Source organism: Podarcis filfolensis, assembly GCF_964270895.1.
Source record: "Podarcis filfolensis genome assembly, chromosome: 6".
NCBI lineage: Eukaryota > Metazoa > Chordata > Lepidosauria > Squamata > Lacertidae > Podarcis > Podarcis filfolensis.
The window spans coordinates 46,947,137-46,974,213 of record NC_139609.1 but is presented as its reverse complement, the minus strand read 5'-3'; the positions used below and the strand labels follow the sequence as shown (position 1 = coordinate 46,974,213).

At 42.1% G+C, this 27,077-nt stretch overlaps 2 protein-coding genes across 2 annotated transcripts in view; one reads left to right on the top strand and one right to left on the bottom strand.

The window, feature by feature from the left end:
- Positions 1–22,316, bottom strand: part of LOC310765250 (uncharacterized protein) — a 37,915-nt gene extending 15,599 nt beyond the window's left edge. Inside the window, exons 1-12 of the mRNA XM_083620026.1 lie at positions 22,100–22,316; positions 21,337–21,481; positions 20,066–20,110; positions 17,138–17,265; positions 16,048–16,178; positions 15,802–15,956; positions 14,378–14,484; positions 13,608–13,798; positions 12,785–12,918; positions 11,402–11,466; positions 10,052–10,134; positions 9,534–9,701 (exon numbers count right to left, since the gene is read on the bottom strand). Of these exons, the coding sequence (XP_083476152.1) occupies positions 9,534–9,701; positions 10,052–10,134; positions 11,402–11,466; positions 12,785–12,918; positions 13,608–13,798; positions 14,378–14,484; positions 15,802–15,956; positions 16,048–16,178; positions 17,138–17,265; positions 20,066–20,110; positions 21,337–21,481; positions 22,100–22,285 (1,538 nt within the window). The 5' untranslated portion in view covers positions 22,286–22,316. The remainder of the gene's footprint in view (positions 1–9,533; positions 9,702–10,051; positions 10,135–11,401; positions 11,467–12,784; positions 12,919–13,607; positions 13,799–14,377; positions 14,485–15,801; positions 15,957–16,047; positions 16,179–17,137; positions 17,266–20,065; positions 20,111–21,336; positions 21,482–22,099) is intronic.
- On the top strand, positions 17,729–18,535 carry LOC310765103 (protein LZIC-like; the record flags this gene model as incomplete). The annotated part of the gene is made up of 1 exon (XM_083619646.1): positions 17,729–18,535. Exon 1 carries the CDS (start codon positions 17,852–17,854, stop codon positions 18,533–18,535), a length of 684 nt encoding a protein of 227 aa, XP_083475772.1. The 5' UTR covers positions 17,729–17,851.
- Positions 22,317–27,077: the final 4,761 nt, after the last annotated feature.

Here is a 27,077-nt window from a genome sequence, read left to right as displayed (position 1 = left end):
TAGGGAGGTAACAAAGATCTTTTTTTCTTTTTTAAAGAAACTTTATTAAAAAAATTTAAATAAAGACAAAATACAAACATCATCAAACATACTGATACAAAAGGGGGGAAAGGATATGGGTCGGAGGGATGGGAAGATACCGGTAATACCCTACATTAATTCATGCAATGCATCTTTTATCATCAGAATCCAAGGCACGCTGGAAGGATGTAAAAAAAGAGCATTAACTGAATGAGTGCACAACTCTTCAAAGCAATATAACATAATGCCGATGAGTGTAAAAAAATATGTCACTTAATGTCAGAAGTTTAGGATCACCAGTTAAGAGAGCAAGAACTGAAGCTTTACTGAAAAGGGAACATTTCAATATTGCCTTGATTCAGAAGGACAAAACTATTCAAAGGGTAGGCGATCAAATGTCACTGGCATTTGAGACATGAGTCCTTTGACTTTTTGCATACCGTATTTTTCGCTCTATAACACACACCTGACCATAACACGCACGTAGTTTTTAGAGGAGGAAAACAAGAAAAAAATATTCTAAACGAAACAGTGGATGTATGATTTTTGTGGTTCATGCTGTGGCCACAGACATGTGATCTGACGGTGAGTTTGGGGTAGCCCAATGCAAAAATCCTGAGGATCCATGTGGATCCGTGCTTTGTAACCACGTTTTAAGTGGGGAGGGAAGGAAAAGAACTCAAGGGACAAGGAGCACGCGTGGGGTGTGTGGAGAAGGATGCTGCTAATAATGCAGGAGAGGCTCCTCTCTGGCTTTGCTCCTTTAGAACAAGCAGGCTCTGCGTCTCTCCCTCCTCCCCGGCAAGGAAACCATGATAGTAACCACTCTGAGACAAATCAAGAAAAATTGCGACCAACACTCTCCCCCAACAAGCGCAGTGAGGTCAAAGCACACACACACACGCAGAGAGAGAACTGGCCCTAAAGTCACAGGGGTGCTGGGGGAGTGAACGGGAAACAAGAAAAGGAGAAGGAGCCCTCTCACACACAGAGAGACACACAGAGTGTCATTCTAAAGTCGCAGGGGCGCAGGGAGAGTGAACGGAAGCAAGAGAAGGAGAAGGAGCCCTCACACAGACACAGACACACAGAGTGTCAATTCTAAAGTCGCAGGGGTGCAGGGAGAGCACAGGGGCGCAGGGAGAGTGAACGGGAAGCAAGAGAAGGAGAAGGAGCCCTCACACAGAGAGAGACACACAGAGTGTCAATTCTAAAGTCGGAGGGAGAGCACAGGGGCGCAGGGAGAGTGAACGGGAAGCAAGAGAAGGAGAAGGAGCCCTCTCACACACAGAGACACACAGAGTGTCAATTCTAAAGTCGGAGGGAGAGCGCAGGGGCGCAGGGAGAGTGAACGGGAAGCAAGAGAAGGAGAAGGAGCCCTCACACAGACACAGACACACAGAGTGTCAATTCTAAAGTCGCAGGGGTGCAGGGAGAGCGCAGGGGCGCAGGGAGAGTGAACGGGAAGCAAGAGAAGGAGAAGGAGCCCTCACACAGAGAGAGACACACAGAGTGTCAATTCTAAAGTCGGAGGGAGAGCGCAGGGGCGCAGGGAGAGTGAACGGGAAGCAAGAGAAGGAGAAGGAGCCCTCTCACACACAGAGACACACAGAGTGTCATTCTAAAGTCGCAGGGGCGCAGGGAGAGTGAACGGAAGCAAGAGAAGGAGAAGGAGCCCTCACACAGACACAGACACACAGAGTGTCAATTCTAAAGTCGGAGGGAGAGCGCAGGGGCGCAGGGAGAGTGAACGGGAAGCAAGAGAAGGAGAAGGAGCCCTCACACAGACACAGACACACAGAGTGTCAATTCTAAAGTCGCAGGGGTGCAGGGAGAGCGCAGGGGCGCAGGGAGAGTGAACGGGAAGCAAGAGAAGGAGAAGGAGCCCTCACACAGAGAGAGACACACAGAGTGTCAATTCTAAAGTCGGAGGGAGAGCGCAGGGGCGCAGGGAGAGTGAACGGGAAGCAAGAGAAGGAGAAGGAGCCCTCTCACACACAGAGACACACAGAGTGTCATTCTAAAGTCGCAGGGGCGCAGGGAGAGTGAACGGAAGCAAGAGAAGGAGAAGGAGCCCTCACACAGACACAGACACACAGAGTGTCAATTCTAAAGTCGGAGGGAGAGCGCAGGGGCGCAGGGAGAGTGAACGGGAAGCAAGAGAAGGAGAAGGAGCCCTCACACAGACACAGACACACAGAGTGTCAATTCTAAAGTCGCAGGGGTGCAGGGAGAGCGCAGGGGCGCAGGGAGAGTGAACGGGAAGCAAGAGAAGGAGAAGGAGCCCTCACACAGAGAGAGACACACAGAGTGTCAATTCTAAAGTCGGAGGGAGAGCGCAGGGGCGCAGGGAGAGTGAACGGGAAGCAAGAGAAGGAGAAGGAGCCCTCTCACACACAGAGACACACAGAGTGTCATTCTAAAGTCGCAGGGGCGCAGGGAGAGTGAACGGAAGCAAGAGAAGGAGAAGGAGCCCTCACACAGACACAGACACACAGAGTGTCAATTCTAAAGTCGCAGGGGTGCAGGGAGAGCGCAGGGGCGCAGGGAGAGTGAACGGGAAGCAAGAGAAGGAGAAGGAGCCCTCACACAGAGAGAGACACACAGAGTGTCAATTCTAAAGTCGGAGGGAGAGCGCAGGGGCGCAGGGAGAGTGAACGGGAAGCAAGAGAAGGAGAAGGAGCCCTCTCACACACAGAGACACACAGAGTGTCAATTCTAAAGTCGGAGGGAGAGCGCAGGGGTGCAGGGAGAGTGAACGGGAAGCAAGATAAGGAGAAGGAGCCCTCACACACACACAGACACACAGAGTGTCAATTCTAAAGTCGCAGGGGCGCAGGGAGAGTGAACAGAAGCAAGAGAAGGAGCCCTCTCACACACACACAGACACACAGAGTGTCAATCCTAAAGTCGGAGGGAGAGCGCAGGGGCGCAGGGAGAGTGAATGGGAAGCAGGAGGAGGAGAACGATAGCTCAAGCACACACACACACACAGCCCCTACAGTGGCTAATCCAAAATCGGACAGCAAAAAACTGCAGGCAGGGACAGAGAGCATGGGGTTGTTTTAAAGCAGCCAACCCCGCTCTGCTTCTCTCCCTCCTCCCGGCTAGGCTGGCTGAAAAGCTTTGCTGCTACTTAGCAGCTCAGTGGGGAGGAGAGAGGAACATAGAGGACGGGGTTGTTTTAAAGCAGCCAACCCCGCTCTGCTTCTCTCCCTCCTCCCGGCTAGGCTGGCTGAAAAGCTTTGCTGCTACTTAGCAGCTCAGTGGGGAGGAGAGAGGAACATAGAGGACGGGGTTGTTTTAAAGCAGCCAACCCCGCTCTGCTTCTCTCCCTCCTCCCCGGCTCCGCTAGCTGACAGGAGCCGCTTACTGTTTCAAAGCGAGCCACGGACTGCTCACAACTGCAGCAGATTCCCCCGCCATCTGTAGGCATTCGCTCCATAACACGCACAGACATTTCCCCCTACTTTCTAGGAGGAAAAATCTGCGTGTTATGGAGCGAAAAATACGGTACTTCATTGCTGAATCTGGGGAGATGCATTACGGTATAGTGCTTTGAAGAGGACGCTACAAAACTAAAAGAGTGTAACAACTTTAACAAAACAAAAAGTCTGAAGTGCATAGCCCCACAACACCTCAGAGCTGGGAGGGCTGTGAAAACCTTCTCCCTGGTGCACCAGAAACAAAATTGGGAGCAAAGGTGGGGGTTTGTTCCCATACTCCACCCCCTCCTTACCCCCAGGGGTGCATTAAGGTAGCCTAATGTCTTGTTGAAAAATTATAATGACTACTGATGTATTTTATTTATTTATTTGCTTGGTCTTGCCAGGTTTTATTACAGGCCTGAAGTGTGGAAGGTTTTATCTTGCCTTTGCCTCTTTGGGTTTGCCAAACAACAGGAAGTGGGGACAGCACCATCTTTGAGTGTTGCTTCTGGAATCGGGATATTCAGATCTCTGAATATGCTCTCCATTTGTTGCTCATCAAAACTGCCTGGTATTTGCCATTTATTAGAACCAGCAACTTAAAAGGGAACCCCATTGTCTTAGAGCAGCAATATATAAGGAATGATTTCCATTGAGAGAGGGTCTCTGGACAGATATCTTGAAACAATTCTAGGGTGACCAAGCCATATTTCAGAAACCTGAAATTGTGCATAGCTTTAAAGTTTAAAGTATTTCTCAAAGTGGATTACTGCGTTTCTAGGTAATACTGATGAAGCGCATAGCCCACCTCTTCTGTATGCTCTTTCTGTGTCAGTCAGAGAAATAGATACATTTGTATTTAAACTTTTTATCCATTCCACTATAAAAGAAATCATGTCGGCTCCCTCCTCCTGTTCTGGAACTGTGCAAAGAGGAAAAATTTCTCTTCCGTCCCAGTTTGAATGTTCCTCCCACTTTAGTTCAAGATCTTCATTTGCCTTTTGCAATAGTTGCAATTCTGATTGATTAGATAAAGTCATATTAAGGGCTTCATTTGCAGTATATGAGAACTTTGTTGGTAAAGTTTCCATTTCAGCTTCTAAGAGCTGCAATGCTGCAGCCCAGTCTGTTGCTGAAACCTTCCTTAATTTGTTTATAAATTCCTCCATTTTTCCTCACTCCTTTCTGATGCTGAAGGCCAGACATCATGTCATCTTTCCTAATCTCTTCAAACAGCACCAGGCAATCAGCTTCCAATGCTTCTTGTAAATCTTCCTTAACCAGCTTACTTTTATGACCCACCATCTCCCATAACATTACCTTTCTGAAGACAAATTTGAGGAGGAGAATGCTTTTATTTAGCAGTCATTCAACTATGTGTATTGGAGATGCTGGGTCAGGCTGCCATTACCCAGAAGAGCTTCACTAGAAGATGCTCAACCCAATCCATGGGTTTGAACCTCTGGTGCCCAAGGGTTCTCAGAAGGGGCAGTTTATGCTCTGTTTCTAGATTTGCAATTTTTTCCCCTTCAAAAACCTTCAACTAGCATGGGAGGCTGATCGAGTCTTGGGGATCGATCCTTCAGTGGTATAGAATCTAATCCTCTAAACCGTTTATTTCTGTTTCAGCCCTGCTTAGGGAAAATTCATTAAAACAATACATAAATGGTTTTTAACCCTGCATGCCAAAAGGATGTCCCCCCTTTTGTTGGTGGGATTGCAACATGTAAGGCTCTTACTGCCTGTGGTGGAATTGTGTGTATGTAAACAAACTTTGGGATTCAGTGGTTTTTTAACTCAGCACCATTACCAGACAAAAAATCTACAGTATATGGGCCCCAGACTGCGTTTACTTTCCATGCTTTCTGGAGATAAGTTGGATCCTCCTAACAGAGGGTCCATGTTGTGCTCGGCCCCTGAAACTCTTCCCCAACTGGCTTGTGGGTGGGGCTTGCCACCCACTCCAAGCCGGTGGTGCCACAGTTGTGCCACTGGCCTTTAGCCAATCGGCATTGTGGCAAAGATTGGGGGTTGGGGGTATCTATTTGGCAGCTCTCTCTCACACACACAAACTTATCCTCACCATCTTAGCTTCAACCACATTCTCCCAGCAAGATCTAACTAGTCACATTGCTCTAGGGATTGCTCCTAGGCCACAGTGCTGCAAAAACCTCCCCGACTCCATCAACTAAAAATGTGAAGCTGGATAACCTTAGCCCTCTCAGGATTTGGTGAATGCACTCAATGCTACAAGTGACTGAAAAGCAAATCACAATTCAGCAATACCCAATACATTAAGATTACTAGAGGTCCCCATTTCCCGGGGACAGTTGCCGGATTTACAAATCAGTCCCCATACAAAATCCATTGAAGTTGAAAAATGTTCCCGGATTCATTGAAAAAAATCTGGTAACCTTACAATACATTTCTTAAAAAGCAAACTATACCACTTGCAAAGCAGGCATTTTCATATGTGTTTGGAAAAGCACTGTTTTATCTACCTTGAGTCGTGTTACTTTGTGGGTTAAAATGTTTGTAAATCATGTTAACAGATTTATTTTTTAAAAAAGACAGAACAGAAGTCAAATAAATAAAGGAGAAGACTCTGCTCTCAATTCTACTGTGTGGTAAACAGAAGTGTGACTACCTCATAAGGACTGGCAGGTCACTTCAAATATATGGCAGACGGGACTTGCAAAAGTACCAGCATCCATAGATTGAATTATTTGCTACTCTGTCAGATTAGACATTTAGAGGTGTCTGAAAAACTACTATGTTTTCAATCCTAGGAACACTTATTTAGAAGTCCCATTGAACTCAGTGAGGTTCTTCTGAAAGCATTTATGTAAACATGTAAATTAATATATCTCCCTGTATTGTATAGACTTGACCATACTTCAGCATACTTTCCACTTTGAAGATTTTTTGGAACCTTGTTAGGTAGCTTCTTCCACACCTTGCAGTAGTAAAACTGTATTCATAAAGTACAGAAGTACATAAAGTACAGTAAAAGTACATAGGTACAGTATGTGGACATAAGTGTAAGCAACCTGTTTATAACTTTTTGGCACTGAATAATTGAAGGTTGACTAAGAAACTCAGTAATCTTTGAACTTTGGTTGGCCTTGACAACAGGATAGCTATTTTTAGACATAAAGGTAAACACTCATATTTGCTTGTAGATAGTTATTAAGTCTTGTTATGGGGTGGGCACTGTCCTTTTATAAAATAGTGGCTTATGAGAGAGCCACTTCCGCACTAAGAAGGAGGTGGGGTTGTGGGCTTCGTGGCCTCTCCACATGCGCGGCAGCCCCGCGCAGTGGGGGGGATTCCCAGACGTGTCACTCCCTAGCTGGCCAATCGGCTGGCTCGGGGGTGGAGCCTGCCCTATAAAGGCAGGACAAGGCCGGGGATCTCCCTCTTTGCCACCTGCCAGCTGTTCCTGCTTTTTCCCACCCTCCTGCCCCATAAGGTTTTCTTTTTGACCTTGCTATGGACCTTGGTTGGTCACCGTTGAGGGGCCTGGTAGGAATTTTTCCACTTGGCAAATTGGCACCAGCCACTTGGTTTTCGCCTACCTCGTAGCAAATCATCTCAACTTCCTGGGTATTGGCGGTTAGGCATTGGTTTAGTTCTGAAGATGCCTGCCCCACATATTGAAGGGTAGTCCGCTAAAGGATTCCAGGGGGCATGGCCCTGTCTGATGCCCAGGGAGGTTAGGGCCTAAGGCACGCCCCCCTAAAATATCATAAAGTCATAGTGCAATTATTTTACAAGACCTACAATCAGCTTTAAAATCCAACATAAAAGTATACAAAATACTGGTATATTTATCAAAAGCACCCTTGCTAGAAAAAGTAGCAAAAAAATCCTCTGAGTCTGAGCGAAGGCGATTTTTTTGCAAACCGCCATCTTGGAACCAACTTAGGAAGAAGCACCTCCCTAGAAGCCTTTTCAGTTAAAAAATTAAATATGAATGGAGACTGGTTAACTTACACCTGTTGATAGAAGAAAATAATATTATCAAAATTAGACCTTATGAGGATCTCAAAACAAAATTAACAGGATGGTTGGAATACCACCAAGTCAATGACATCTTTTTAAAGGACCCCCCCAAAAAAAAAACACCAATGACTTCAAACATGTTAGATCAAGGATAGAAATGGATGTAATACAAGGAGATACAAAAACATTGTCTAGAATTTGAGTTTCTGCTGGAGTGGGAAACAAAGGATGAAGAAATTAAAGGGCAATTGACATGGGTTATAAAATTGAATATGATAAATGGTTAAAGCTATGGAACATAGGATTAAAATTTACCGCTTGTCTGACCTTGAAGGAAACTACATTAAAAATGATGCATAGGTGGTATCTTTTGCCAGCAAGGCAAGCAAAGATGTATAGAATGAAAAATAAGAACTGTTGGAAATGTGAATCGAAGGAAGGAAACTTTTTCCACATGTGGTGATTATGTGAAAAAGTTAAAACTTTCTGGGAAAATATATATAATGAGTTTAAAAAGATTTTTAGATACACTTTCCAAAAAAAAACACACCAGAGGCATTCTCGCTAGGTATGGTTTGAGATGATATAACAAAGAGTGACCAGAAACTGTTCCTTTATGCTACTACCACAGCGAGAATATTACTTGCACAGAAATGGAAGAAACATGAAATACCCACAGTTGAAGAATGGCAGTGGAAACTCATGGAGTACGCAGAAATAGCAAAATTGACTGGAAAAATCAGAGAACAGGGTGACGAAGCATTCCAAAGAGACTGGATGAAATTTACAACATACATAGTAAAGAACTATACACAAATAAAGAAACAGATCCCATAATGTTTATTAAAAATCATTCATTTTGGATTTAAGAATATTGAACAAACATATTACAACAATTGAAGGATGTACATTAATGAAATTTTGTTTTGTTTTTGTTTTGTTTTGTTTTTTAATAAATTTTTATTAAGCATTTCAGCACAACAATTTGTCAAAAACATATCAACCTTATTTCCCCCCATAAATTTCCCTCCCCCCTCTGTAAAAAGAACCCACCCTCCCGGACATCCCTCAGTTCCTCTCTCTGGTTTTTGAGCACATGTTATTCTATGCATATTCTAAAATTGTAATGATCCTTAATTTATCTATCTATATGTTACCAATTGTAAATTTGGATTTGTTTATTCAAAACCTGCCAATGAGTTCAGTTCATTTTGTTGCTTCTTTAAGTACTTTGTAAAAGGTTCCCATTCTTCTTTAAAATCACAGTTGTCCTTGTCGTGTAATTTATGCATCAGTTTCACCAGTTCCACATACTCCATCAGTTTTTCTTGCTACAGTTCGTGATTTCTTCGTTCTTCCAGCCTTGTGCAATTAAGACTCTTGCCACCATTGTCGCATACATAAATGTGTTCTTCAGTTTCCTTGGCAGGTCTTTTCCTACAATCCCTAACAAAAATGCTTCAGGCTTTTTTACAAATGTTAATTGGGACATTTTCTTCAATTCATTATATATCATTTCCCCAAAATTTTTAATTTCACTACAATCCCACCACATATGATAAAAAGTTCCTTCTTTTTCCTTACATTTCCAACATACATTTGAGCCAGTTTTGTACATTCTTGCTATCTGAACTGGTGTTATATACCATCTATACATTATTTTCATATAATTTTCTTTCAATAAAGAGCAGTCTGTAAATTTTAAGTCAGTTTTCCACAGTCTTTCCCAATCTTCAAACATTATGTTATGGCCTATATCTTGTGCCCATTTAATCATAACTGATTTCACCTCCTCGTCTTTTGTTTCATTAATGAAATTTTGAATAGCATTATTCCATAGTATTAAGTATACATAGAATGTAAACATGACAAATGTGTAAATATAAAGAAAATATAGAGAAACCAGAAGAAGGAGGGAGGGAAGTACAATTTTGTTTAGAGTTAAAGTATTAAGGTTAAAAGAAATAAGGTACGTATTATGTATTATGAGGGCGAAATTTGGAAAATCTCTAAAACCAATAAAGATCATTTTTAAGGTGGGGGGGAAGAAGCACCTCCTGATAGAATTCTCTGATATATCAGTCAAGTTTCTTCAAGAAGAGGTGTATCCCATTCTCAGACTTCAGGACCATCTGAGGGATAGGAATGGGCAGCTTTGATGGGTCTGGCAGGATTTCAAAGCGAAGCAGCGTTAGAGCAAGAGCTACTTTCATCTCATTCATAGCAAATTGTTGCCCGATACAGTTCCTAATCAGAGTGGGAAAGGAAAGTGGCTATGAATATCATCAAGTGATCAAATTCAAATGCATCTCTGTCTATATTAAATGAGGTCATAGTCCGTGATCTTTTGCACACTGAGTATGGGTGACACCTACTTTCTGCCTAACTTGCGAATCCCACACTTAACCTGAGAAAAGAGCTGTATGAATTGTACAGCCTTCTGAAAGACAAAACGTTCTCTATATTTGTCGCACTCATGTTCTTCCTATAATTCTTAAAGTCATGCTCGGTAGACCTTGCCTGGGGACAAAACACAAACTTTTCTTCTCCTTTTTTAAAAAGTCAATGCTATTAAAAAGGGTGTGTTTCAGACTCACCTTGATCCAGCTGCAAAAGGGATGAATGAATGAGGATGTCTTTGAGATGGGTTGTCCGCTGAGAATCTTGTAGGATCAAATACCTAAAGTAAACAAGGTTTTAGGTACCTTTTTAATAGTTTATGCTTGCTAAACTGCAGCATTACTTTTGACACAAGAGGAGAAGGATTTATAGGAGAGCTAAACAACTCATATTGTTCAGGGAACAATAAAAAAGAAACACCATTGTTCCAAGTGCGATGGGGAAGTGTATATATTTGCATCCTCTAGGTTTCCATTGCACCATTGTAGGCAGCTGTTGGAGCTTCCTAAAATAAGAGCAAGATCTATTGATCTGAAAAGCTAGTAAGCATGCAGAACTTCCCCATCATTATGATGATCTATATCCACAGCTAGGTATATGTTACTGTGGTTAACAAAACAGGTTTATTTATGTGGCAAAATGCTTCCGCTTCCGCTGTTGTCAACTCTTAAGGTGGAAGCCAAAATGTTTTGCCACATAAATCTGTTTCATTAATCACAGCAGCATACCTATTGTTTTAGTGATTAACTGTACCACTCTGGCGGGAAGGTAAACAGAGTTTCCGTGCGCTGCTCTGGTTCACCAGAAGCGGCTTAGTCATCGTGGCCACATGACCCAGAAGCTGTACGCCGGCTCCCTCGGCCAATAAAGCGAGATGAGTGCCACAACCCGAGAGTCATCCACGACTGGACCTAATGGTCAGGGGTCCCTTTACCTTTACCTTTAAAAAGAATTGAGAGCAAGCTTGTGGGAAGTGCAGTTTGAAATGCACGTAGATACCAAATACATGCCCACTATTTAATGGCAATATAGGCTTCCATATGGTTTACAGAGACTAAAAGCCAGTTATATAAACATTAAAATCAAACCATCCGCAATTAAACTATACAAGAAGATTTATGTGAATGGGCATTTGCCGCATCACATAGAGGCCCATGTGCATCCTAGAGCCTTGTAGAACTTCAGAACATAGTTGGATGCTTGAATTTAACTATATAGTTACATACCCTCCAACAGGTTGAGACCCCAAACCAGGGCGTGCTCCCATGCATGTCACGTGACCCTCACAAGACCATGGGGCCCAAAAGACGTGCTTCGGGGGGCTGTGCTCTCACAGCTCCCCAAAAATGCATTTTAGGACACCACACAAGATCACAGCCCCACAAAATGCTTCTTTGGTGCAAGATCTCAGCGTGAAATGGTGTGAGATCATGACGCCCAAAATGGCCGCCGTGCTCTTGCAGGGAAAAACAAGATGTCTCCTTTTTTCCAGGACATTGGCAGGTTTTGTGCTTATTCTTTTCCCTTATATAAAAGGAATTATTTACCTCAGGGTCTTGCCATACACTGGGGTTTTTATGAACACAATGGATGGCAACTGAAACTCTAAATCCTGTAAAAGAAAGAACAGGAGAATACAGTGTTTACAACATTTTAGAATTGTGAGTGAGCTGGAACTCACCAAAAGATCACAGACCAACAACTAATTCAATGCACCCAAGGAGTTTTGGACCTTGTACCATCGAGGGGCTTAATTAAAATTGCTCTTCAGATTCTTGCTTATGTTTCTGTTGTTGATGGTTATATGTGCATACAGTGGTTTCAGCAATGGATTTCCCATGCAAACTGCAGGATCGGCAGTTAATTAGCAAATCTGCAATCAAAGTGCAAACTAACAAATACGGGTAAACCTCATTTTATTGTGCTTCACATATATGGTTCCTCACAAGGAGGATGCTGGTGTAGCTGAAGGCACCCCCACCCCTTTCCAGGGAAAGGAAGCCACCCGCCTCTGCTGCCTTTCTTCTGCCCTTGTGTTGGTATGTGCACATATCCCCTGCAAGGGACTGTCAGGATGCTGTCAATGGCTCCCAGCTGGTTGCCCAGGAAAGTATAAAAACAAGAGGAAGTTTCTTACAGACCTTTTTTATTTCAATCTTTACAGAGAGAGGCCATAGAACCCAGCCTCTTGGATAATGGCGGTGTCCCGAATGACTCTTCACCCACCCACCCCACCGGTCTCTCCCACTTCCTCATTTGTCATTCTCATCATCTCCTCTATGAGCTCTTTGCTCTCCTACTTTTAAGGCTTGCCAGGTTATGGAAGATGGTGGGTCTGGAATGCTTTCTAATGAAAATGTGTCAGCCGGGTGTTGCTCTGGCTCTTCTCATGATTTCCCAACTTTTACCGTCATCTGCCTCTTAGTTGCGATCTCCCTCAAACCCTTGTTGTAAATCTATACTGTCGTCCTCTTCCTCCTCCCTGGAAGGGTCAGGATGGGGAAGTGGTCTCCACCATTCCTCCTCTGCCCAGTCCCTGATAGGGACTTAGACAAGTTGTCCATTGCTATGTTACCAACCAAGTGGTGATTGAAGAAATGATCTATATTTATTTGCACTTCCTCTTTTGGTGCTTCTTGGGGATATCTGAAATCAGCTGGAATTGCTGAAGTTCAGTCAGTATTACTATGATAGTAGTAGCTAATCTGCGGTCCTCCAGTTCTGGTTGGTTTGCAACCCCTATCATGGCTGGCCATAACGGATGCAGCTTATGGAAGTTGGCAGTCTAGCAACATCTGAAGGCTCACAGTCTAGTCACCCTGCATTTATACTGAAGTTCTGAGCTGCAATCTAATTTCAGGGTTAGGGGTTCTACAGTGAGTAGAAGGGAATGAAAAACAGAACTTTGCTCTTAAAGAAAATATGCAAACCTTCAGGTAAAGTGCGTCCATCGAAAAAAGTAATGGGTTTGCTCAGCTGTCGGGACACTACTGGAACTGGAGAATTCAGTCGGAGACTCTCCTTTATGCACATTGTAGTATAGGTCATCTTACCAAGATCATCCCTGAAAGTTGCAAATAAAGCCATTCATCTTTCTGCTGGCAAAACACTGGGTGTTGATAGCAGTGCAATATCTGGAAAGCATTCTGTTAACCTTATCAAATGTCCAGGCATGGGTTTTCTTTTCCCTTCTACCACCAGGAGTGGCAGCTTGGCCCCGTGACCATAGGTGCCAAGGGCCATGGGTGCCATGCAGCGTGCATGGCCCTAGCACTGAAATTTGTGGGTGCCTGGCACCTTCATGGGGAATATTATGGTTGCTCGGGCACCCAGGTCCCCAAGGAGTTGGCAGCTATGTCTACCACCTTGTATAATGGGAATAAAAACCACTAACTCAAGTGGTCACTGGAGAGAGTTCATATCACATATCTTAGTTGAGTTCTTGGGGATTTGGGGGGTGATGTCAGGTGAGTAACAGGTTGATCTGGCCTAGGCAGAATGGCTTCAAGGGCCAAACTGGAAAGCCCATGGGTGGGAAATTCCCCACCCATGGATTAAGACGTGCCTCCCACCCAACTTTCCTTCTCTGAAACGGGCAGCCTCTCCCAGCTGCTTTTCAGTTGTTGTTGCTGTTGTTGTTTTTAAAAAGAGTAAGAAGACTTTCCATAATGTTCTTCTCAAGGTTTTCAAGTTTGGCCCTCAGTTTAAGTCACTCGGGGGTGGGGGATCAAAGACAAACAATATTGATCTCACCAATGGATGTCCTCTCGATCCCCAAGAATGTCTTTGATTTCATCTCTGCATTTCTGCTGGTGCTCTGGGTGCTGAGCCATAGAATGTAGGATCCAGGAGATTCCACTGGCCGTAGTATCGTGGCCTGCAAACATGAAAGTGTCCACTTCAGCGCGCAGGTCTTCATCAGACAACCCAACTCCATTTTCATCCTGACAAAGTAGGGGATAGGTAATCAGCAGCTAACTCGAGAATTCAAAGAAAAATAGTGTGGTTGTGTTTTATATCAATAGACATGAAGAGGAAATGTAAATGAAAAACCAGACCAAAAAGTGTCACAGTAATGGAATTTTTAGATTTGTTCTACAGATTGGCTTCTGCTTCAGTGGCCCACATAGTGGATTATTCCTCCATGTCTTGAGCAGGAAGAGACCACAGCCATCTGGTTTTGCCATGATTAACAATTTTGCAGTTCAACCTCACTGTCCATTTCCCCCCTAATCTGTAACTCTTGTGGACTCAAAAGGCCCACAAAATGATACAAAAGGATGACAAAGGGGAAGCTGACACTTCTGTAGTCCCCTGAAAAGTAGAGGCAGAGTTGTCACCTTTTCCCATCATTAGTACTACAGTAATGGACCTGGTAAAAATGTCCTTTCGGTGCAATTCTTAAAAAGAAGATCAAGGTGAACTATATTTAATCAAATATCTGGCCAACTGTTTGCTTTGTGAGCCAGTTGTAAAAGATGTGTAAGGTAGAGGATGCTAAAGTGCTTCATATAAATACTTACCTTGGCACAAAGAAGAATGTCCAAAAAATCCAAGCGTCGCTTCTTCTGGATCTTTTCAAGTTCCCTTTCATTCTTAAGTGATTCCTTCCTCTCTGCAATTACTTTTTCTACCATTACAAAATAAAATTACATCAGCATATCACATTTCTTTCTCATTATTTCTTTAACCCCATATTACCCCTTGAGTTCAGAGCTGGTGGCAAATATTTTAAAATATCCAAAATGAAGGTTACTTTAAAATGCAGCTAATATACAACTGGCAGTGCAATCAGGCAATGGAGGGGCATGAGAGAGTCATGTAGCCACCATGGTATCCACAGCCGTCCTTCAAGCACAAGGCAGAAGCCTGATTTGGGTTACACCTGACTGCAGTTGACCCAGTGACTGGGCCTGAGGCTATCAAGTGGGACTGGCATGGGATCCTGTGGATACCAGTGGAGTGATGCTTACACCCCTTCAAGGGTGGAGGGAGACCTCTGTCCTATCCAGCTCTCCCAGCATGAGGGTATGGATTGCACCCTAAAATGTTGCATTAGGTCCAACTGTAATTTAGCAGGTGCCATCTGATTGTAGATAATCTCCCTGGACACTGAAGCCTTATTAGGGCTGGACAGAGGATGCTAGATGCTCGAGGAGTAGCAAGGCTTGTTCCCATGAGTCCCAGAAGGAAAATAAGACTGCAGTCTTATATTCATTTACCTGATAGCATCCCATTGAAGGAAAATAAGACTGCAGTCTTATATTCATTTACCTGATAGCATCCCATTGAATGCCATGGGTTTTATTTCTGAGTAGACATGTACTGGATTGCAGTGTAAATTATGCTAAAATATGGCAATGTCCTTAAATTGCATAATTTATACTGGTTACAAAGGTTGAGTTGTCTTTCTGCATAATTTTGGAGAACTTATAAAGCAACAATGAAGAGGTGCTCTTGAACACCAGCAGAGACCCTTTTCCTGCACTTAGTGACCCCGTACGAAAGAGTATTTGAGAAAGAGATTCCAGAACTTTCAGCTTAGATGCTCTCAGGCAGGTTTGCTTGAATCCCAACACTACCGATTTTCAACATCAAGCAATGGATAAAGGAGAGAACTATTAGCTCTTGCACAGTTGGGACCACCCTCGGCACCACTCACCATGGGCGCCAACTTGAATAAAATATTGGTGGGGTGGACAGGTAAGCCCCGCTGCACGTAATCAGTCACATGATGTGGCTCACACACACCACTTGAATGGCAATGCCTATGTATTTCGTGGGGGAGCCCCCTCAGAGATTTCATTGGAAGCTCCTAGGAGTTGGCTCCTATGCCACTCATTATTAGTTAGATGTCCTGTTGAACCAAAGGACTTGCTTACAGTAGTCCATTTCGGTAAAGCTTGCATAGGAAGAAGAGAAGAATCTGCCAATGTTTGTAAGATACCTGTATGATGATGCGCCAAGCTGCAGGCTTCCTTAAAGCGCCGTCCTGACGGGGTGCATGAATAGATGAGCTGATTCCGCAGAAATGCTGAGGTGACTCTCTGAAACACTAGGAGAGTCATATCTTGCACAGCATTGACATAATAATCCTGCTCTCTGGAGGAGAAGAAAAATGGAATATTTCAGAGAAACAGATATGGGCCATGCCACCAAGAACCTTCAATAATATTAATTTGACAGTACTAACTTGTCCGTCTGACAGCTACTCTTGTAACTGAATGCACATTTCATGATGCTGTCAAGAGTCATTAAACTGACATGGTCAAACATCTCCAAAGACTTTGTGGGATCCTCGGCAATCAGCTTCTCCCATTTATCCTGATGTGAGAAACAGGTGAAGAATCTTAAGTTGCTTGCTTTGGGCAGTATTCAAGTAAATAATCATGCTAGAACAACGATTACTCTCCTCCCCCTGTGCATTCCCTGAATCATCCCCAAGTCTGCTACAAATGGTTGGGGGAATTTAAGGCAGGGGTGGAGAGGATGAGAACGTTCCATTGCCCTAGGAGAAATCCTTGTGTAGGCAGAATATTTGCTTTTGCACTCCATTGAGTACCACCCACCGCCTGAAAGCTCTATATCTTTTCCTTAAAGGTGGAAGTGCTTTGAAAGCATCATATCTGATATTTCCCAAATCCATTCTTCAGTTTCATTGCGCCTGTGTAGCAATGTGAAGTGCCCTTGTGCAACATGCACCAAGCCATGCGCCTGTGCACTAGTGTACAGCAATGCCACTGAATTTGTGCCACACATGAGTGTGACTGGTGGTTGCTATGATAATATATATCATGTCAGGAGCACTGTAAGGTAATCTCATGGCATGCAATTCCTAATGCTTTAAAAATGCAATATGCTGAGTTCTCATTATATATGTGTGCAACAGATTTCTATGTTCTTTTGTGCAACTATGTTTCAGGATGACCATGGGGCTACTTGTGCACAAATTGCTACTGTACTGTATATGAAATGTATGGGGGGGGAATCATGCAACACACATGGTATAGATAAGTCTTTGGAAATTCAAAGCAAAGACAGACTTCTCTGCTGGCAACCATGTAGAGAAATGTGGGTCATGTCTAAGGTGCCTGGGCACAGAACTGATGGAAGTGATAAGGCATAGTCTCCATTAGTTCATTGACAGTATTTTGAATGACATGCTACCATTTGGCTGAATGCACACACAAACTGGACTGGGGTAATTCTTCCCAGTAATAACTGATACAGAATTGAGTGTTTATAATATCATTTCTTTTGCAATGTGAGAATAGGTTAATTACCAGCATAACTTTGACTGAATCTGCAATTTGTGCCACATAGGGTTTCAAAATGTCATAGTGGAAAGCTGGTGTTAGCAGTCGCCTGTGCTGGTGCCACTTGGGTCCATTTAAGATAAGCAGTCCTCTCCCTATGGGTACAAATAGCAATAGACTAGTTAGAGTGTGCATAGCAGAGGATTCATGTTATTACACCCACTCTTCCCATATCTGATTTGTTCCCTTTGATTTTTCAAATCCTCTTGCAAAGATATTTGCACAGTGCAAAGCTCAGTATGTTTGTTGTTGTTGTTGTTGTTTAGTTGTTTAGTCGTGTCCGACTCTTCGTGACCCCATGGAGCAGAGCACGCCAGGCACTCCTGTCTTCCACTGCCTCCCACAGTTTGGTCAAACTCATATCAGTAGCTTTGAGAACACTGTCCAACCATCTTGTCCTCTGTCGTCCCCTTCTCCTTGTGCCCTCAATCTTTCCCAACATCAGGGTCTTTTCCGGGGAGTCTTCTCTTCTTATGAGGCGGCCAAAGTGTTGGAGTCTCAGCTTTAGGATTTGTCCTTCCAGTGAGCACTCAGGGCTGATTTCCTTAAGAATGGATAGGTTTGAGAGGATTCCATTGCCTGAAGAAAGGATGTGATTGGGGGAGTTGGGAATGTCGGTTTTCTAGAAGGCTGAAGGAGTGTGGATTATCTGGGGGTGGTCTGTAATGCACAAAATTTGAAATGGCTTCAAGGGGAGCAATTGAGACCAGTAAGTTGAAACAGAACTTGGAAGAGCAACTGGATAGACTAATGCAGCAATTGCAAGATCTGGAGGAGTGTAGAGATGATCTGGATGCAGATGAGTATGAAGAGACCAAGAAAGAAACCCTTGAGCAGCTGAGTGAGTTCAATGATTCCCTGAAGAAGATCATGTCTGGAAACATGACATTGGTAGACGAACTTAGTGGGATGCAGTTGGCTATACAAGCGGCCATCAGCCAGGCTTTTAAAACCCCCGAAGTCATCAGGATGTTTGCCAAAAAGCATCCAGGGCAGCTGCGGACAAGATTGGCAGAGATGGACAGAGATCTGATTGTTGGAAAGTTGGGACGGGACGTCTATACTCAGCAAAAAGTGGAAATTCTCACCGCTCTCAGGAAGCTTGGGGAGAAGCTGACTCCTGATGATGAGACTTTTCTTTCAACAAATGCAGGAGCTGCTCTCAGCCAGTTTGTGAGAGTTTCCAGTGATCTTGGTAAGTTAAAAAAAAAAAAATCTCCCCATGCCGCTTTCCTTGATCATGTGTGTCAAACTTCTCACAATCAGGAGAAAAGAAATGGTGTCTCATCATCCTTAGTTCATGACTACAGCTCATCTGCTTCCTCTTCATTAACAGGCATGGAGGTTGGATTCACTGCCATATAGCATGAAAATGAGTGTAAATTAAATAGCATTTTTTCCAATCAAAAAGAAAAAGAAAAAAGAAAAAGAAAGGTTTGATCTTCTTGCAGTCAATGGGACTCTCCTCCAGCGCCATAATTCAAAGTGTTCAGTGGGTCTAACTCATGGGAAATGTGCATGAGATCACAGCCTAAGAAAGCAATTTGTGGGCTGTAGCATATTCACAGATTGATTCTAGTCAACTTTGTTAACATAAAGAAATTGTCATTTTCCTTTGCACCTTTATGCAGTGCGTAGTACTAAGTAGCAAGAACCTCCCACTGATCTGTGGAATACTGTTTAATTACTATAGAATTCATCAGTGGGAAAAAGCCAATGACTCCAAGAACAGTGTAACAGCAATAACAAGAGATGTAGGAAATGCCAGAAGAAAGAAACTTAGGTTTGTCGTCAAAATACCAATAAGAGCTATGAAACAAAAAATTGCAGAGAAGAGATACTTTAAACTTAAATATAAATAGAGAGATAGTATCCAAATAACATAAATCCATTATGTTCTATGCAAAATGCATCATGGGCTGTCCCTTGAGTCCGCTAGATGACATCGCAAGGGATCGTTGCCTTAGGAGAGCGAGAAAAATTCTCAGGGATGACTCACACCCCAGCCATCACCTCTTTAATCTTCTACCCTCTGGCAGGAGATATAGAAGTATAATCAGGCTAAAAAATAGCTTCTATCCGTGGGCTGTTAGGCTGTTGAATGAAAAATAACATAGCGAAATTAACTTGTAAGGTGGTGTGTTGTTGAATAAGAGATTGAGTGTTTTTTGGGGGGAGGCTCGTTTAATTTCATTGTACACAGGTTGTACAATGACAATAAAGGTATTATTATTATTATTAAAATGCGGAAAAAGAGATGAATGGATTGGTATTAGCAAATGTTAGGCTGTGGTGCCATGATATAATAATAATAATAATAATAATAATAATAATAATAATAATAATAATAATTTATTTATATCCCGCCCTCCCCAGCCGAAGCCAGGCTCAGGGCGGCTAACAACAATAAAATAATACAACATTCTAAAATCTTTTCATTATAAAATTAATTCAGATGAAATTGATGGCCACCATTGGGCTATATGGGATAATCCTTAAATTCATCCCTTAGACAAGTAGCACACTACAAACCTAGGTGCAACTGCCCATAAAATCAGTACCATATGACTAAAATCTTTGTCATGTGGGACAGTACTGGGATGGGGACAAGGCACGGGGTAGTAAAGTTCATACTGCATAGCCAGACCAGCAGGAACACCCATAGAACCCAAAGAATGCCATCGCCATGCCCCATACCATGGTACCATACCCCTAAGTGGTGGTGACACAGCTGTCGAGAGGGCAATGCTTCACTTCCCCAGCCATTCCTCCTGAAAGGAGAATTAAAACTCTCCAAAATTAAATCAAGTTAAGGCTTGGGTGACAGTTAAGATTGCAATGCCCTTGTATTCTGTAAATGACAATGATGCGTAGACAAGTAACTCGTACACATACCAATCCAAGGAAGCAAGGGCTCATAGAGATCTTTAGCTTTAGGATCTAGAAAATTAGAAAAGTCAAACACATCAATCAGTGTCACAAATTTAAATTTACAGCAAGAGTTAACATTTTCAGCCCTCATGTTGGAAATCTGTTAAATTGTGTGTGTTTTTATGAAAAGATGAGAGACACAGTAAACTTCAGCCACAAAAATTTACACGTTACGCATGGCAATCAGTATTATTTAGATGTATGTATGCTATGGCAAGCCATGTCTAAGGCCTGTGGTATTCCTCCTCTGTGATACCATAAGAAACTATAGACCTTTCATTCTTTGCCTTGTGAGACATTTCCTTATCATGGCAATTCTACATCCATTAATCTAACCACATAAAGGTTTTAGAAATCTTTTATCTGTGATTAAGATTCATATAGGTTTTTGCTTTCATCAGTAAGTCCCCTTGGACTTACTGATCAGTGGAAAAGGTGGGGTACAGGCAAAACACACACAAGCACCCCATTTACATGGAGGTTACATTCCAAGACATTGTGCAATTAAGTGAAATTGTGTACATTTGAAACAGCAAACACCCCGTTCCACACCACCCCTTTTGTGACCGTTTTGTGATATTCTCAGGTTACTTCTGGGTTCGGTGCAGTGTGCATGTGCACAGTTGCACACATATTAAATGTGCATAAATGGGGTGTTTACTGTATAAATTAATTATTAGTATTAGTATAATAGACACATGTTCATAAAATGAAGCAGAGTCTGGAGCATGTTCTCTAGAACATTCTATATCTATAGGTGCATCATCATCAACATCATAATTTTATTATTTCTACCACACCCAGCTGACTGGGTTGCCCCAGCCACTCTGGATAGCTTCCAACAAAATACTAAAAACATAATAATAAAAAACAACCAACATTAAAACTTATTAATAAAGTGGCCATGTGGACCTTTACAGAGGATAGTCCTCTATTTGAAAGCAAGCTCTATTTAAACAGCTCTCTTGTCCAAATGTGGTTTAAGGACAAAGAATCTTGAGAAGGGAGAGCAGGAAGTTAGCAATTAGCTGGCACCCAGATAGCAGACTGAGCAGACACATAATTCACCTGGTCACAATTTTCCCCCACTATGGCAAAATGTATTTCTATTTAAATTATAGTACATTATTTCTAAAGTTGCACAAGCAAGTTTTATGCATCTCCTCATTTTTGTTGATGCACAAATGGCCACCCTACATATAAAAAATGAATTATCCTCAATGAAACACACTTACCGTTTCTGCTAAATAAAGTTTTGGCGTAATCAGGGTGAGTGATAACTACAGCAGGAACAAAACCCCCAAACCATCTGGGGAAAGCGTAAGGGAATTTTTCAGCCCACTTCTCCATCATGTTCTGGTCCTCTGCATGACTGGTGATCTACAGTGATAGGATTTCCATTTTTAGTTGCACTCCCGTCTCTTTCAAGTGCGACACGTGACCTAAGCTGGGGAAATGATTTGAGACCTTTCATCTACCTAATTCTCTTCAGTAGGAAATTAATGGGGTACCAAGCACATCTCAAAGAGGTCTGCCAGTTTCCATGCACAGTCTCTCTGTATACAGGTGTTGTTTTTCATAAATGCTTGCTAGTCTTTGAAGAAGCCTGTCTGTTTGATAGATCCAGGGAAGCCACAACCACTCATAAACAACAATTCCAGTAATGTAAGGGACCAATTTAAAATAGAAACATCGCCACCTGGCCCCACCCCCACCCACTATGGCCCCCTCCACCTCTTCCTCCCTTTTCTTCCTAATGTAACACTAATGTCTCAACAAATGAAACTGACCTGCGGAAAATGTAACTTGAAAAAAGAGACATTGCACATACTTTGTAAACCAAGAAATCTTTAATAAAAATACTTTAAAAAGAGACCAATTTAAAAGTCTTTAAAACACAAGGCAAACTGTGTCCCCATTATACCCAAATTTCACCCAAATCTAGCATCTTTTCCAAGCTCAATTATCTACACACATATACTGTATCTTTTTGCTTACCTGGTGGATATTACCATAGAGCCAATGGCTGGGAGGACCTGGGAAACTCTCCAAAATTTTGAGCAATTTTTGTCTCTTGAAATATAACTGGGTGGATTTAATCACCACATAAACCAGACAGAAGCCAGCACATAGCTGCATGATCTGGAAAGTGAGACTTGCCGTTTTCTCTGTTGTGAATACCATGGTGGTAGCGTCTCTAGAGCTGTGGCTTGAGATGTCTTGTGACACCTTCTCCTTTTATTCTTCCAAGAATAGTTGCTGTAACCAATAGTCAGGGAGATGACAAGCTCACACTTGCTATTGCATAAGCCTCCTGTTGCAACATCATTTGCTGTTTCTCCCATAATAATCACCCCATTCATAATACTTGACATGAAGAAGCCCTGAAGGAAAATTTTCAGTTTACCATCTCATCTAGCCTTTGACCTGCTTTAATTAAGAGAGTTTATTAACTAGAGTAAGGGTGAAACTTCACTGTATGTTGGATATCAGTTACAGAAAATTATGTATACATTGCATGGTTATGAATCACATTCTAGGATTCACAAGGAGCTCCTTCACCCAGTTGGAATACTGAGCTTCCCTTGGCTTCTTACAGGTCACAGATTTTAATCTCAGGTGAAAGCTGAGCATATAGATTCATTTCAATCTGGATTCAGATTTGGTTTGGGGACTAACATAAACTTTGGTCACCTTGTTGGACAATCCACACCAAGTGATCTGAACATGGAGAGTACTTCCTTCTTGGTTTGGTAGACCTTTCAGCTGTGTTTAATACTTGATAATCAATTATATCTTTCTCATGATGGGAATGAGCAGAGGATAAACCATTTCACAGTATTTTTGGTCCTTCCTTGAGGGTTGGTGCCAGCTCAAGGATCATCCCCTACCTCCTGTTGTCTGACATCTGGATCACTGGTGGGCAACCTCGAGCCTATTAGGTAGTTTGGATTGAAAGGGTACTAGAATAATGAGTCCAACACCATACAATAAGCCAGTGACAGAGGAAGATTTTTACATTAGGTCTCACAACCCTTTGATGTGTTTGCTTCATTTCTATGAATGTGTTTCACTGGAAATGTAATATAAGCCCATGTCCTGACTCTTGCAAGCTACTTCTCCAACATCCAACTTGTTGAAAGTGGCCAACATGGTTTGGTTCCTTCATGCCATAACTTCCAAGGCAGGTAACAACTCATCCCTGTGCTCTAGACGATATCTTCCAAGCAAAAGATCTGCTTGCCAGTCACACCATGGGTTTCAATAAACAAAGAGTCTATGTGCCACAATAACTTAGTATCAGAAGGCTATAAAGATAGGCCCATATATCTTGCCTTACAACCCTGAACTGTGTGCTTTCAACTTTTACCCGCAACTCATTGAAGTAATAACACTGAGAAAGTGGCGATTCATACAAGTGTGTCCAATAGTCAAAACAGTTCTTTGTTTAGACACCCATGCGATGACTTGCATGAAATAAGTAGGTGGTTATTTAACCCTAGGGAAATACTTAAAGGGTGCAATCTGCAAATCAATTGAACTGAAATATTTAAGCATCTCCATCTGTGAAGAAGAAGAAAAAGAGTTTGGATTTGATATCCCGCTTTACCACTACCCTAAGGAGTCTCAAAGCGGCTAACATTCTCCTTTCCCTTCCTCTCCCACAACAAACACTCAGTGAGGTGAGTGGGGCTTAGAGACTTCAGAGAAGTGTGACCAGCCCAAGGTCACCCGGCAGCTGCACGTGGAGGAGCGGAGACGCGAACCCGGTTCCCCAGATTACGAGACTACCGCTCTTAACCACTACACCACACTGGCTGTCTCACACTGTGGCTTGAGATGTCTGACTGAGTAACGTCAATGGGACTTACTTCCAGGTAATTGTACATAGGATTTCAGCCTTGCAGCATAATCCCATGTCTGTTCATTTAAAGGAAGCAACTCCCACTGTTTTCCATGAGATATATTCCTTAGTAAGGCTGAAATCCACTTATCTGGAAGTAAACCGCTTTGAATTCAACAACGCTGAATAGACATGATATGGGCTGCACTATAAGTGTGTTAAGGGTGGTAGTTTTACAGTGCAGCCCCATACTAATGTCTACTCAAAAGAAAGTCCAACTGAGTTCAACTGGAATTACACACAGGTGAGAGTATATAGGACCATAGCACTGATAGACTGCAGTCCTGAACAGGTGTTGATTTCCAAGCTTTTGGAAATGTTTTTTTTAATGTCTGGAGATAGATAGGGTGCACCTCTTGGCCATATTAGTATACTTTTGGATTGGGATCATTTGAGTGGTACAGAAAGCTGATTAGCCAAAAGAAATTGTCTCAGATATCTCCAGGAGTCTCTCCAATTTCAGATGGAAGGGTGTGAGTGTTTTGAGGACAGTAAAGAGTGCTGCGTTGAGCTATATTTTGATTTGGGGAAAATATTTTTTGCTTTCAATTCTGCTTGCCAGAACTCATACCCTCCAACATTTCTCTGATGAAAACAGGGGTGTCCTATTCAATAGTAGTAGTAGTAATAATAATAATAATAATAATAATAATAATAATAATTTTATTATTTATATCCCACCCATCTATCTGGGTTGCCTGGGTGGCTTCCAACATATCTAAAAACATAATAAAATATTGTCAGTGAAATCGACAGACATTTTCCCCAACTTTGTCAATTGCACAGGAGACCATAAAAAGGGGAAGTTGGTGGTGGTGAAGGAACCAGCCCTGGCAGCTATGCTCAGGGGAGAGAAGGAGAAATTGGGTAAAGTAGATTTGTCTGTTAGCAGTGGTAATTAAATATATTTCTATAAAGGAAGACAACATTAAGACATGAAAAAGCCATATGAAAAACTGATGGCTGGAAGACTAAAAATGTGCTTCAGATAGAATGCATCGTTCATGGGTGACACAAAAGATTCAGGAGGGCTGCAGCTGGGTTATAGAGCCAACATTTTTTATGGCTATTATTCAGTTAAAAAAGAAACTGAATTAAAAAAACTGAACAGGATCATTATGACTTTCACACCTGCACACTAACTGAGGGGAAAGGCTCAAGAGCATTTGAAGAGGTATATATGGAATCAGTGTGCGTGCAAGTGCGTGAGAGAGAGATCAACCCAAGGATCAATCTTGGATCTTGTGTTGGCTTGAATAATAATAATATTATTGTGTAACTTTCATTCCATTGCATAGGATTTAAATTCTAACTGTGGGAAAGCAGCTCATAAACAACTGCAAGAAAGTATTCCAATAAGTATTCCACCTGAGTCAGGATTTTAAAGAAAAATTGCAGCATTTGACCTTTGGGTTGCTTGTTTTCCTAGATCCACAAATACGGCATGTGTGTAGTGATCCTGAATTAATCTGTTAAGCTGAGTCACCCTAAGACACATATAGAGTTTCTTTGTGCATTTGCATGCATTGCAAAGGGAAGGGAAAAGCATGATCGTTCCTTGGAGTGCAAAACATGCTCATTCCTGGGAGTCGCTGTCCGCCAGCTGACACATGGAACAGGCCTGAATCAATTTGGGAGCAAGGCTAATTGTTTAAGTTGGGTTTAATTAATTAAACATGCGGTCAGGATGTAGCAGTGGAAGGAGGAGACCCTGTGTATCCTTTGTCCCCCCACCCCACCCAACTAAGAGCAGGAAAGTTTAATCCTGTTAAGATATAAAGACTTATTGGAGAATAAAACCCCAAGGTGGTTGTCACCAATGGAGGCAAAGGCACTTAAAAAGTCCAATATGGAGGCCAAATGGCCGAAATATTGGGAAATATTGGAACAAGAAGGAGATAAATTGAAATTGCAGAGTTTTGAGAAATTAAAAGATAAGGTGCGAGATTGGCTGCACTATTTTCAAATAAGAGAAGCCTACAACATGGATAAAAAAATAGGTTTCCAGGTGGAAAAATCAAAATTGGAAACTGAGTTGTTAGAACCCAAAACTAAAATACTTTCAAGAATGTATAACTTGCTGCTAAAATGGAATACGCAGGATGAAACGGTTAAATCTGCTATGATTAAATGGGCACAAGATGTTGGTCATAACATTATGTTTGCTGACTGGGAACAGTTGTGGACCACAGGTATGAAATTTACGGCATGTAATGCCTTAAGAGAGAATATTATGAAAATGATATACAGGTGGTACATGACCCCAGTCAAGCTTGCAAAAATCTACCATCTGCCCGACAACAAATGTTGGAAGTGTAAAGAAAATGAAGGAACATTCTTTCACCTTTGGTGGACATGCCCAAAGATTAAGGCTTTCTGGGAGATGATATACAACGAAATGAAAAAAATATTTAAATATACATTCCTTAAGAAGCCAGAGGCCTTTCTCCTGGGCATGGTGGGCCAATTGGTGCCAAAGAAGGACAGAATTTTCTTTATGTACGCAATAACAGCAGCAAGAATTCTTATCGCAAAGTATTGGAAGACACAAGAGCTACCCACCCTGGAAGAGTGGCAGATGAAAGTGATGGACTATATGGAATTGGCAGAAATGACTGGCAGAATCCGAGACCTGGGAGAAGAGTTGGTGGAAGAAGACTGGAAGAAATTTAAAGACTATCTTCAGAAATACTATAAAATTAATGAATGCTAAAACTGTGCTTGGATTGGTTATAAGTGGTAATTAGTGATAAAAGTTAATAAGATCATGCAAAAAAAGGCATTGATGATTGGCTGAAAATATTGATATAGAGTGTGTTATGGTATAAAGTTTAAATATTTGAAAAAGGGTAAGAATTTGCTGAACTAAATATCTAAACGGGAATACAAAAGGGGGGAGGCGTGAGGAGGTCAAGAACATAAGCATATGAATTTGAGGTCATTGGGAATAATGGATTTGTTTTTATCTTTTGTTTTTTGTTTAAATTTAATTTTTCTTAATTAGTTGTGATTTTTTTTTCTTGTATCTCTGTGTATTTCTTTTTTCTGTAACTTATGGTTTTTTTTATTTTG